Here is a 12,081-nt window from a genome sequence, read left to right on the forward strand (position 1 = left end):
CTGAGGGTGGGGAGCCACTGGACTGTGACCTCTTGGCCTACTGGGCAAAATGCAGCCAGATATGGCAGGATCTGGCCACGGTTGCCTGGCAACACCTGTCCTGTCCACCGACCAGTGGGCCAAGCGACAGGGCGTTCAGCATTGCTGGGGATGTTGTCGCACCCCACCGCACCTGCTTGGATCCTACATTGGTGGAGCAGCTGGTGTTCCTAAAAGTGAACCTCCTGCTGCTGGGGTCCCCCAAGCTCCACGTGCAAACAGACTGAGTGCCACCCTCCTCACTCCGTCTGCACCAATTTCCTTTTCTGAGTTGTTGAAAAGCCGACTAATGCCCCGCCCTCAGCTGGAGGGGGCACTAACTGCATCACTAGCCAGCAGGGGAAGAACGTGTCCCTGCTGAGCTCATTCCCCTGCTAGGATGAACTTGGAGGTATGGGATTGGGGCTATGGGGAAGGAGGAGGCTCCAGGTCCTGGGCATGACCACTAAAACTGCACCCTGCCAGGGTAGGGAGGCCTGGTGGGACTGCTGGTGGTGCGGCAGCCCCGTAAATGCCAGGACCAATGATCCCCTGGTGAAAGGTGGGTTGGAGGTGCCATAACCTCCAGCTAACACATGCGTGCACAAAGTCCTGGCTGGGGAATGCCCAGACCTGTCACGTCTTTGACAGGCCTGACGTTTGCTGGTTGCAGTGCACTTGTGAGGCTCCCTGTGAGCTCAGCTTAGCTGCCCGGGATGCCAGCTTTAGGGTTGAAAACCCCTTTGTCAGGCTGAGGAAGCACCTGCAGTTGGTCCAGGATGGAAGGAATAGTAAAGAAGCCAGAGGCTGGCCTGGCACGCAATGCAGGCAAGAAAGCCGGTCAGTGAAAATGGAAATGGAGGCATCATGGGGGAGAGGGACAGGCTGGGGTGGGGGGTAGGGGGGAAAGGGAGATGTAGCAGTGCAGGTAAAAGTGCAGAGGTGCCTGGGGTATCAGATGTCCGGCAGGGCACGGTGGGCCCTGATGAAGTGCAGTTCATAGGCCCAGCTCTGAAAAGTGGTTTGTACATTCCAAAGATAAATTTTTTAAGTACTCCTTTATTTTTTCATAATACACATATAGACATAAAAACACAAGATAAGCCATCACACACCATGAATAACATTATATGCCCAACACAACACAACATCTTTACATTTTCCTGTCAATTCCTTTATAAAAAGAAAAGCGCTGTGACAGTTCTGTGTGGGTGCCTTTGATGTTGCTGCTGATGCTACTGGTGTTGAGCCAGCTAAGTTATTGTTCCTGTTGTCACGTAAAGCGGAGGACCAGGCATGAGGCTGTAGGGGAGGAGGAGGCCTCAGTGGGGCACACTGCCATGTTGTGCAGAGGCTCCAGCGCCAGGAAGGGTGCACCTTAACACACACACAGTGTCACCCACCCACATCACGAGCTTTGCCTGTCAGCAGCTTGGGGTGCAGTTCCCCCCAAACCCCTGCACCAATCTTCTTGAAACTTGGCAGGCTTTGTGACTTCACCAGGAGCTACCATTCCTGCAGTTTTCAGCCCTCTGCGCCTTAACACACACAGGGTCACTTGTGTCATGAGTTTTGCCTGTCAGCAGCTTCGGGTGCAGTTCCCCCCAAACCCCTAAACGTATCTTCTTGAAACTTGGCAGGCTTTGTGGCCTCACCAGGGGCTACCATCCCTGTAGGTTTCACCCCTGTGGTGTAACACATAGACGTGACAGGAGTTTTGCTTTCAAGAATTTGGGGTGCGGTTCCCCCCAAACCCCTACACCAATTTTCTTGAAACTTGGAAGGCTTCATGCTCTCGGCAGAGGCTACCACTCCTGCAAGTTGCACCCAAATCAAAGCTAAAATAACAAAGTTACAGATATTTAATTAATCCCCCATTATAACCTTTAGCCAGCGGCTCTGTAGCTTCGGAGCCGCTCCGGCCAAATTGAAGCAGCAAACTGATCCGGAGCTCTGGATCAGATCACAGCCATCCAAAGCAGCTGGATGCAAAGCTGGATCCGATCACTACCGACTCGCACGGGCCTAGTGGGCATGGCTCATTTGTATAGTTATAGCAGCTCTAAGAGAAGGCTAAGCCCTACTAGAATTATACAACTGAAACAAAAACTCCTATCAGGTTATTCCAGGAAAACTTCAGATAAAGCAATGTAATACAAGTACTTCATTTAGGAGACTGTTCTGTGCACAGCTTGTCAGTCAATTAAAATGTGAGGGCTCTTCATGTAATGCTGAGTGACCCAAGAGCATGTATGTACTCGTGGCCTGGCAGGGCCCAGCAGTATGGCAGTGGCCATAATAATGGAATTCATTCTTGCTTAAACTATGGCCATCTCCAGGAGCAGTTGGGAGTTGGCCCCCAATATGAAGAAGTTAGGAAAGAATAAACCAGGGGATATGCTGCCCACAGATTTCTCCTTGATTTTTGCCTTGGAGAGCCCTACCTGCATCATCAGAGGATGGTTGGCTTTAGGATAGACACACACTACTACAGAGTATTCATTCATTTATTTACAAGAAAAGTTCTTGTTTGTACAGTGCAATAGACTAGAAAACCACACATGCAGTTGTTTGGAACAGGCTCAACATAATGTCATTTCCATCAGGGAACAGAGGACCTGCATTTTCATCTCCAGTGAGCAAAAGGCAGGGGAGGAAATAAGTCTTTTTAGTCCCACTTTGGTCAAATGAGCCACTGCATCCCTGTGAGATGTGTGCACCATCTTACTTATTATCATTAAACTTGCTTATTATCTGCTAACTAGATGTATCTACATGTATAATTAATGCAAAGCAATAAACTCTAGCATCTATTGTGTGAGAGTTTATTCCTCCTGGGTGCCATGCACTGCAGCACATTGAGTTGGGTCAGAGCAGCTCCAGCTGGCAGGGAGCTCCAGGGGTCAACCTGCCAGCTGGAGGCTGTTCTAACCCAGCTCAGCATACTGCAGAGGGGTTGGCTGGGGCATGAGGATGCTTCAGTGTGAGGCTAGCTAGCAGGCAGCCCCCATACTGAAGCACCCTCATGCCCCAGCCAACCCCATCAGCATGTGACACGTGCGTTGTTGCACAGTAAATAACACCACCACAGGATAGTACTTGTAGTAACCTATGGAGGCATTTATTAGTTTATTGAGACTTAATAGGATCACACATGCAGATGAGGAGACTTTACTGTGGAGCTAATTAGGCAGTAAACTTTTTATGTAAACACACCCACTGGGAACAGGTCCCAGGGAACCAACATAACTCCTGCTAATAGCGCTACAGACCCATGCAAAAAGGTAGGATGGAGTCCTTCTCTTAAATGAATTTCCTGATTACGTGTTGCAGCACAGTTAAAGTCCATTTGTGATGTTGTAGGGACTGTACACTCTGCAGGAAGAGGTATCAAACCTGAAAGCTCCAAAGTGACGTACCAGCCCAATTCCTATTTCCTTGTCCCCTTCTGTCTTAAATAAAAGGACAAAACCACGGGAGCTGGGGATCTTCAGGCCATGCAAATTCCATGTCGAAGTCTCAGTTTGATCTCACGCTCTTTCATTCTTTCAAAGAACTCTTAGAAAGTGAGAAATGAAGGGCATTACTGAAGTAACGAGAAAGCTGGAGGCTTCAACTGAAGTGCTCAACTGAAAGTTTTGTTTGTGGAAGCACTCTAGGCTGCACCTTCAGATAATATTACTTAAAGGAGTTAAATGTGGCCAAAACAATGTGGCTTCTACTATATTAAACCAGTGGTGTCAGAGGAGCCACAGATGAGTAGCTGTGGGCAACTTAGCCACTCTTGTGCTTGAGACCAGGTGTAACATTCAATGTTCCAGTGCAGGTTGCTTTCAGAATGAGGCACAGAACATAGGAAAATGAAATCCCCAGTTCCTGGCTTCACTTGCAAGGCAGGTCTTTGTCCAAAATGGCTCCCTTAGAATGAGGGAGGTGGGTTGGGGATATGGCTACTGTGGAAAGCATTCGTGACTTGTTCATTCTTAGCAGCATTGGAGGAGGAGGATGTGGGTGCCTCATTCTTTGGAAAATACAGGAATACAAACCAGATGAATATGAAGAGACCTGTAGGGACACAAAAAGAAAGACACCATTAGCAGGTCAGGCATGGAGACCTGGGAATCCATCTGCTGGCAAGGCCTTCTAGCTAATGGCACAGGCTTGTTGGTTAAAGAGTTTTGAGCTAATTCCTGGTCTCAGTGTGAACATCTGAAATCTGATAACAGCTCCAACCCCACTTGTGCTGCTTCCAGTGGGAAGTTCACTTGTCCCAAAGCTCATTCTTCCTTCCTCAATAAGCCCAAGGACTTCTGAGGTTAATTTGAGTTGGTTCAATTGAAACCACTAAGCTCTGATTTGCTCCATCTATTCTGATTTTTTTGGTAGTGTTCTTTCACCCATGAGAGGATGGATTCTGAGAGCAAATGCTTCCAGGCAGACAGTGGATATGGGATGGTTGCCATACTCATACTGTTGTTTCTGCCCATTGGCAAATACAGCCTTCCACTTCTGTGAGGGGCCCCAGTCCTTAACTGAAGTGGTCCTAACAGCACTGCAGTTAGAATGTACCTGCAGAAATGGCCCTTCGCACTGCCAGCCTCTTTACCAAGGAAGTGTGGCTGGCAGAGAAGTTCCAACATGCCCTGCTGCAGCTAGCTTTGCCATTTAGTTCAGGATGAAGTACTGCCTGCTAGGATTTTAGCCCAACTAAAATCTCTCTGTTGAAATGGAAGGCAGTAGTGTTCTGGTTTCATATACTTTATGTACCATAAAGATAGCCTCTGATGAACTACCAGTGCAGCTGCAGGGCAATATTTGCGCACAACTGCTATTGTAGCAAGGATTGCTTGTGCTGTAGCCAAGAGCTTTCCTGACCTTGGAGAGAGTTCAGTATACCGAAGAAGTATAGTGCTGGTACAGACATGGAGCCATAAGTGAAGAAAGCCAGACCCCAGGTGGCTCCCAGTAGGCAAGAGAGACCCAGCACCGTGAGGCCCCCCTTCCAGGCCTGTGTCTTCTCTCCCTTCCCTGCTGTTATGCTTTGAAGGCTGAAGAGCTTCCAGGCCACTATCCCTAGGACCAAGGCATTGAAGAGGAAGACAAGGCAAAAATAGCCACAGTCTGTGACATAATGGACAGTCAGGTGGTCAGAGTTTATCCAGCACCTGCAAGAGATAGCAACAATGAATGTAGATTGAAATCATAAGTTGTAGTTTTCAGACCAGGGAGTCAGTCCATCAAGAGGGACAGAAGACCAGCAAATCTTATCTTCCATGTCTGAAGGGCCTGACTACATGAAGCTCCTCCTTCTGTAAAGGCAGGAGATGCATTATCATGGGGACAATTATGATGGAAGCAGGAGAACTACAGGGTAGGGAGTGACTCTTCTGCTGTGTGGAACACCTTGGTGCTGAGTGCCTCCATCCTGTGCTTTGAGCACTCCAGCTTCTCTGTTACATCTGGAATTACATCTAGCACAACACCCATGGAAACCGACAAACGTGCCTGCAGATGATGCATGTGCATTAGGATATAGCAGGAAGGACTTGGTAATGCTTGGTAATGCTACTGCAGGTAACTTGTAACTGGAAACCTAGAAAGGAAGCTAGGTGTGAAGCTAAGATATAGTAGAGGCTGGCTCTGATATAAAAGGTCTCAAAGGGTCTCGAAGATCAAGCAGCTCAAGGATAAATGGAAAGTTCTGTCCAGTTTTCTTTCCAAATGAAAAACAACAGGACTAAGTTAGCTTTGTTCAGGCAGGCATGTTAGAGCAGGTAACTTACAGAGAGAGTGTGGTCCGGTTTGCCATATCCATAATGGTGTATTCTCCATAGCTGTTAATGCTGCCTGTTATAGTGACCACAATAGCAGGGAAGCCTGAGTAAAACAAAGGAGCAGTCAGTGAATTGTAGGAAGCTTTGAATCCCTGAGAAAGGGGATGTTGGAGTTTGGTTTCATTTTCTGTTCCTAAATGCTCTGACCTCTTAAGAGACAGCAGACATTGTAGGAAGCCATTTAGGGAACATGTGATATAATGTGGGAGACTAGATTGGAAAGATCTGGGCTCCCTGTGCCAATCTCTGTGCAGAGTTATGGTACCCTCTACACACCTGTAACATTATTTTCCAGTGATGTTTTTAGATAATAAAGATATTTAAATGCAGAGGAGGCTATAGGAGATCTAGTCCTCTTAATGTCAAACTCTAGTCCCAAATGGGTTTGACGCATCCTTTAAGAACTTTCCCTAAATCTTTCTGGCTAGCAAATTCTCCCTGAACCTGACCAGATGGGTCCTAGCAACATGGGGGAAATGTTTCTTACCCCAGCCTATGAGGCACAGCTTCACTAAGTAGTATTGTATGTATGTGTTGACGACTTTGATGACCAAAAGGTAGAAGTGAAAGCCCTCAATCGCCATCCAGGTGAAACAGCAGAGCAGGCAGTAGTGGGTGAAGCCTCCTAGGCCCTTGCATAACCCTGGGTGGTCCAGATGATTAATCCCATTGTTCAGCAAGTAGGCTACATTCAGGATGAACAAGCTGCCACTAAGATTCATGTGGATCTTCACTGTATTGTCAGACTTGAATTTTTTGTAAAAAAACCTGAGACACAAAATGAGGGCTGGTGAAAATGGAGGCCAACCTGGGGAAAGCACTAGGAAGGAAAAGATTACACAGATCAAAGGACATCACTGTCTTCTGAGGACTCAGTTCTCTCTTGCCACTTAGGAAGTGAGGGAGGGGTGATGAACTCCCTTATCATCATTTTTTGATAGGACTATGGTCAAGGGATGCCCAGAAACTTGTGTTACAGATTTAGTCCCTCCCACCATGTTGGGAGAGTCACATCTTAAATCCAGATCTTCACAACTGGAACAAAGAATAGAGAGACATGGAAGGAGTTAGGGAGAAAACAAGGGAACCAAACATGGGTTGGAGGAGGCAGAAGACTTGATGATCATCAGGTAAGAGACTGGAAGCTCTTTGGAGCAGATTTATCATGTGTATGTGTGCGTTGAGCAGTGCCATGAGCCTCAAACCTCTTTTGCGCCTCAGAACTTAATCCCAACTCAAACAATAATTAAGTGGGTTGAGAGTGAACAGCAGAGAGGGGAACCAGCTCACTAGGAATGTGTCATATTGAATGAAATAGTTTGAATGTTTGTAAAGGTTGCCCATTAGCCAGTTTCAGGAAGAAGATAGGATTTATCTCCTTATCTAGTTCATTGTTTTGGGACTACGTGAAAAATGTCCTGACTTCACTTAAAGCCTTAATTTAAATTGTAGCTTTAGAAGTCTTTTACAAAGAAAGCAAATATCCTGAGTTCCGAGACATCAAAGCCTAAGGCCTTTTAACCAAATTGGTAAGAAAAGGATATTTACAGTGATATGGAAGTCTCCCCAAGAATAATTTAAAATGCTCAACAAAGGTAATTTCAAAAGAATCTGTTGAGTAAGATCCGAGCCCAAATTTGGGAGTTATGACAAGTTGAGTAGGAGGAGCCCCACTGACGGCAGCTCGCTCAGTAAAAACCTGTAACTTTCTGTCCCAATTTGGAGGTGACTTCACTTGCAGAACAACGAAGGAAGAATCGCAAGTGTACCCCGGACCAGATTGATCACCTGGCCCAACCTCTCCGTGAACACAAATCTCTTAGTTCATGCTGAAGCCGCGGAGCGCCCGAAAGGGACTGAAGGAAGGGGACTTAGTCCTATCACTGCTGAGCCCAGCTCATTGAATCGTATTGCTGAGGCCAGCCTATTGAACCGTACTACTGAGGCGAGCCCATTGAACCGTACTACTGAGGCCAACCCATTAAATTGTATTACTGAGGAATGAAACCATATTTTGGTATTTGGCTTCTCGGAATTCTAGGATTGTAAGTATATTATGAAAAATAATAGTATTGATTCAAATTTAACTTTTAGTTGTAATTGTAGTTGTTTTTGTAACACTAATTCTTATAGCATTGTTTGGGAAGGAAGTGCATTTGGAGCATTGTTTCTGATATATGTAATTATTGTGTTTTTAATGTTTGTGGTGTTTCTTAAAGCTAAGCAGTGTTATATACGTAGCAAAGAGTTTTAAAATAAAATTGTGTTGTATGAATTAAGTGTGTAATCATTGTGAAATCATGCAATCAGCTAACTACTCCCCCAGCCAGTGCATCAAAACGAATCAGTAAATTGTGTGGGATTTTCTCTATTCCATAACCCACTAGAGACAGAATGGTACTAAATGGCACTTGCAATGGAGTGACTGCAGTGTGAGGGATTCACCAAGAAACAGTACCTTGGACAGCTGTTCTTCCCCCAATCCTGTCTTCTGTTTGGCTTTAGGCAGAATTTGGGTCAATCTCAGTCTGGGTATAAGCAGGTATAAACTCACTGCAATTATTGGAATTGCAACAGTTCTCATTGAGGTAGACTTGCGTCCTCAGTCCCTGCATTCTACCACTGGGAAGACAGTGTAGTCCTATGGATGGTGCACTGGACTGAGATACAAAGGACTGAGATTTTATTCTTGCCTGCAGCCAAAGCAGATTGGATGCACCTACTCTCATGTGACATTGGATGTCTTAGACCTGGCTAGCATTGGGATGAGAAACCACTGGGAATTCTGGAAAGACAGTCCTTGTAGGGATCTGAACTACATGAACCTTGAGATCCCTTCCAAACCCATGTTTCCACTGAACTATTCCTGGCATCCTAGAGAGAAGCTGAAAGCACCTTACCTTAAAAAGAAGTACAGGATAATAGTGATGGATAAGAAGACCATGGAAATTCCACAACCAACATTTGTTGTAGTCAACAAGGACTGTGCTGTGATGTTGTCTATGGATGGGTTCTGTCAAACACAGATGCTCTGAATTAGCTCAGGCACAGATGTGGTATGAAATTAGTGAGCAGTGTATTACAACTCAGCAACCTGCTGGAGCTGTAAGAATAGCAATGCTTGGAGGAGAATAACAGCAAAGACTCCTGTTGTTTGGTACAATCTGGGTGCATCTACATGAGATGCTAAATGCACAGTAGACTAATTCAAATGTACATTAGTGCATCATGGCAAAAGCTGTGCTAATGCTCAGCAGAATTAGTCTATTGCACATTAGCATCACTCAAAATGAATACGCGCAGTAGCACTGGGTATTAAGCTTTGAGTTAGTACTTGTTATTACAGGTACAAAACTTAATGCACAGTAACTATGGCACATTAATGCATGTGTAGATGTGCCACCTGAGTGGGAAAATCTATTCCTATTCAGATCACACAAGTAAAAGTAGCAAGGATGCTACTCCTTGGAGGACATTCAATGGAGAGGAGAGAGAGGGGCAACAGCAACATGTCAGTAGCCCCTGACATACCACCCAAGGGTAGGGAGGAGGATCAGGAATTAGCTATGGTTATGATGGATTATAGTAATTTTGTAGACACTCAGACTTGGAGCAGAACATTTACTAATTCTCTATGCTTCAATAATTTACAGATAGTTTGCAAGGCAGGTGTCTGGATCAAGAATGTTTTCCCCATCCATCCATCAATCCAAGATACTGGATTTGATTTGCTTCCAATTTTCTAACTTTGACTAGTACAGAGATAGAGTCCAGATTTGTCATTTGGGCTAGGATGATTTTATACCTCCTTAGATGAAGTGTTTGGACAAAACCGCACTAGTTCATGTCCAGAATAACTCTGGTTCAGATAAATGAAGTATGTGTGACCTAAGTGGCAACAGCCAATATCAAAACAATAAATGTGAAGTGTTCTTGGTACCAATAAGAGAGTGAAGAATGTTAGGTGATCACAGCAGCACACGGTTTCTGTGTCATGGAGTTTAGCATGGCATCCAGATGAATTCCATCCTCCATTCTGACCTACAAAAGTCACGCAGAAAAGTCAATTAGTGTAAATCAGGCACTTCCTCAGTGTGAGCTTTCTGTGACACAAATAAGCACACTGGAGATCTCACATCACAGTGTAAGGAAATACTATGCAGTTTCTGGAGGCAGGAGAGAAGGATGAAGAAAGAAGTAGAGGGTAGGATTGTTTGCATAGCCTGCAACGAGTGTAATACATGCTCAGATGTGACAGTGATGAGAAACATATACAGACTAGATGTATATGTAACTACAGAGATTAAATAAATGCAAGTGTAAGTATTGACACACACTCTCCATGGCTACCCTGTCAGAACCAGAAGCTGAATATATCGAGTAATGAAAATGAAGCAGCACATTCAGTATTTGGGTTCACAGTCTACTTCTCTGGGGGATCCTGTATCAATCATCTGGCCACAGAGAAGTTCTAAGGTCTGGTCATCATGACATCTCTGAGGATTATTCTTCAAATACTAATAGATTTTTTTCTAGTGGCTCTCACCTGCCTAAGGTAAGAGCCAAACATACTGAACTGGAATAGACATTGGATTGGGTGCTTCAGATTTCTGAGCAATGCAAATGTCCAAGCAACGCAACAAGTCCAAGACGGCAAGCTACTTACTGCAACCTTAGTAATCCCAAGTATGCTACCAAAAGTCCATAGCACAATTTGGGGTGGGGTGAGTGGGGCATCTGCCCCAGGGGCCAACTCAGAGGGGGCTCCAAAATGGCAGCCCCCAGGGAGCAGCAGTCCATGTTCAGGAAGATGAGATGTCAAGAGCCTGTGCCACATGCAGGGCAGCCCTATGTGAAGAGGTAGAGTGCTGCCTCCCCTCTGCCCCTCTCCTGCCACAGTTCAGATAAGGCGCTTGGAATGTCCCTATTCAGCATGGAGCAGATTTTCAGATACAAAGATAAAGATGGGCCCTCTTAACCATCAGGGCTGGGGAGCTGGCAGGCCAACAGGGTCCCTTGGATCCAGTCACACTCTGGTGCACCCTTTGTGGACAAGTGGCTTCTTCTTTGCCTTGCTTTTGTCTCAGGCTCTTCCATGATTGGTTCAGAGCCTGACCATTCTTCCTGTGTACAGTGCGGGTCTATTCTCAGTACTGCAGGAACAGAGGCAGGGTAGGTACCTTTATTAAAGTCCCAGAAGACACACTGGCGGGTCAAATTCTGAAAGCACAGAGAAGGTTTGTGATCAGGGAGGCCTCATTGAGGAGGAAAGACATCAGATTGCAGGGAGGGCTAAAGGGACTGTAGCTTGCCTGAGGCAGCTGTTTGTGCAAGAAGCTGAGTTCTATGCATTCACGGAGTCCAGTGATCCTCTTGCCCTTCACCTTCACACTGACTACTACATTGTCTAGGACAGTGCCTGTCTGATTTGGTTCCTGCATGACAATGGCCATAATTAGTCTGTATGTTTAAACAGGAACCTCAGCTTGCCAGGCTAAGGTATAACCCATATCCACTCGAGTTGTGCTCTGTCCTCCTTGAGTGGTGGCGAGGCTTATGAGCTTTCTGTACCATACCTAACAAGCCATATTTCCTACGCTCAGGAAGTAGCATGAGCTACTAAAATCTACAGGCCCCAGGTTCAGGCCCATTAAGAATCATGGTGTCACTAGCAACCATTGCACTGGCCCTGGAGATGATGAGGGTCAAAGCAAGCTAGTCTAGTCAGTTGGCTTGTTCCTTTCTGAACTGCCTAGGGCAGTGGTTCCCAAACTGTGGTACATATACCACCAGTGGTATGCAGACAACCAGTGAGTGGTATGCGTGTAGGTGGCAGAAGGCCAGGGGGCGGGGTGTGCACAGACACAGATACCCAGTTGCAGCCTGCTGCAGGTGGCCAGGAACACAGCCTAGTCGCATATGGAACAGTGCCCAGCAGGTAAGCGTGTAGGGGGGGAAGGAGCATGGGGGGACAGAAGGGGCTGGAGGGTGCACATGAATGCTGGGTGCCCCTGGGGGCTGGGGGGGCATGGTGACCACCCACAGGTGTTGGCGGCGGTGTTGGGAGTGGGGGGGTGTCGGCGATGAGTGGGGAGCTTCTGCAGGCAGCCACAGCAGTGTCAGTGGCTGTCGGCAGCATCAATGGTGTTTTTTGCAGGGGGTGCACATGCACCTGTGTGCATCCCCTACATGTCGCCAATGGGGGTGCAGATCGAGCCCCCCACAGTGA

General features: G+C 46.4%; 2 protein-coding genes across 2 annotated transcripts in view; one reads left to right on the forward strand and one right to left on the reverse strand.

Moving 5' to 3' along the window:
• Nucleotides 1-3,595, forward strand: part of LOC102370303 (uromodulin-like) — a 20,802-nt gene extending 17,207 nt beyond the window's left edge. Inside the window, exon 9 of the mRNA XM_025199772.1 lies at nucleotides 3,483-3,595. Coding sequence (XP_025055557.1) covers nucleotides 3,483-3,595 — 113 coding nt within the window. The remainder of the gene's footprint in view (nucleotides 1-3,482) is intronic.
• Nucleotides 3,596-3,937: 342 nt separating this feature from the next.
• Nucleotides 3,938-12,081, reverse strand: part of ADGRG3 (adhesion G protein-coupled receptor G3) — a 30,612-nt gene continuing 22,468 nt past the window's right edge. Inside the window, exons 5-12 of the mRNA XM_025199742.1 lie at nucleotides 11,165-11,287; nucleotides 11,033-11,072; nucleotides 9,793-9,893; nucleotides 8,753-8,865; nucleotides 6,340-6,620; nucleotides 5,802-5,895; nucleotides 4,894-5,183; nucleotides 3,938-4,083 (exon numbers count right to left, since the gene is read on the reverse strand). Coding sequence (XP_025055527.1) covers nucleotides 3,938-4,083; nucleotides 4,894-5,183; nucleotides 5,802-5,895; nucleotides 6,340-6,620; nucleotides 8,753-8,865; nucleotides 9,793-9,893; nucleotides 11,033-11,072; nucleotides 11,165-11,287 — 1,188 coding nt within the window. The remainder of the gene's footprint in view (nucleotides 4,084-4,893; nucleotides 5,184-5,801; nucleotides 5,896-6,339; nucleotides 6,621-8,752; nucleotides 8,866-9,792; nucleotides 9,894-11,032; nucleotides 11,073-11,164; nucleotides 11,288-12,081) is intronic.

The sequence above is a fragment of the Alligator sinensis genome, unplaced genomic scaffold, assembly GCF_000455745.1.
Source record: "Alligator sinensis unplaced genomic scaffold, ASM45574v1 scaffold203_1, whole genome shotgun sequence".
Taxonomy (NCBI): Eukaryota; Metazoa; Chordata; order Crocodylia; family Alligatoridae; genus Alligator; species Alligator sinensis.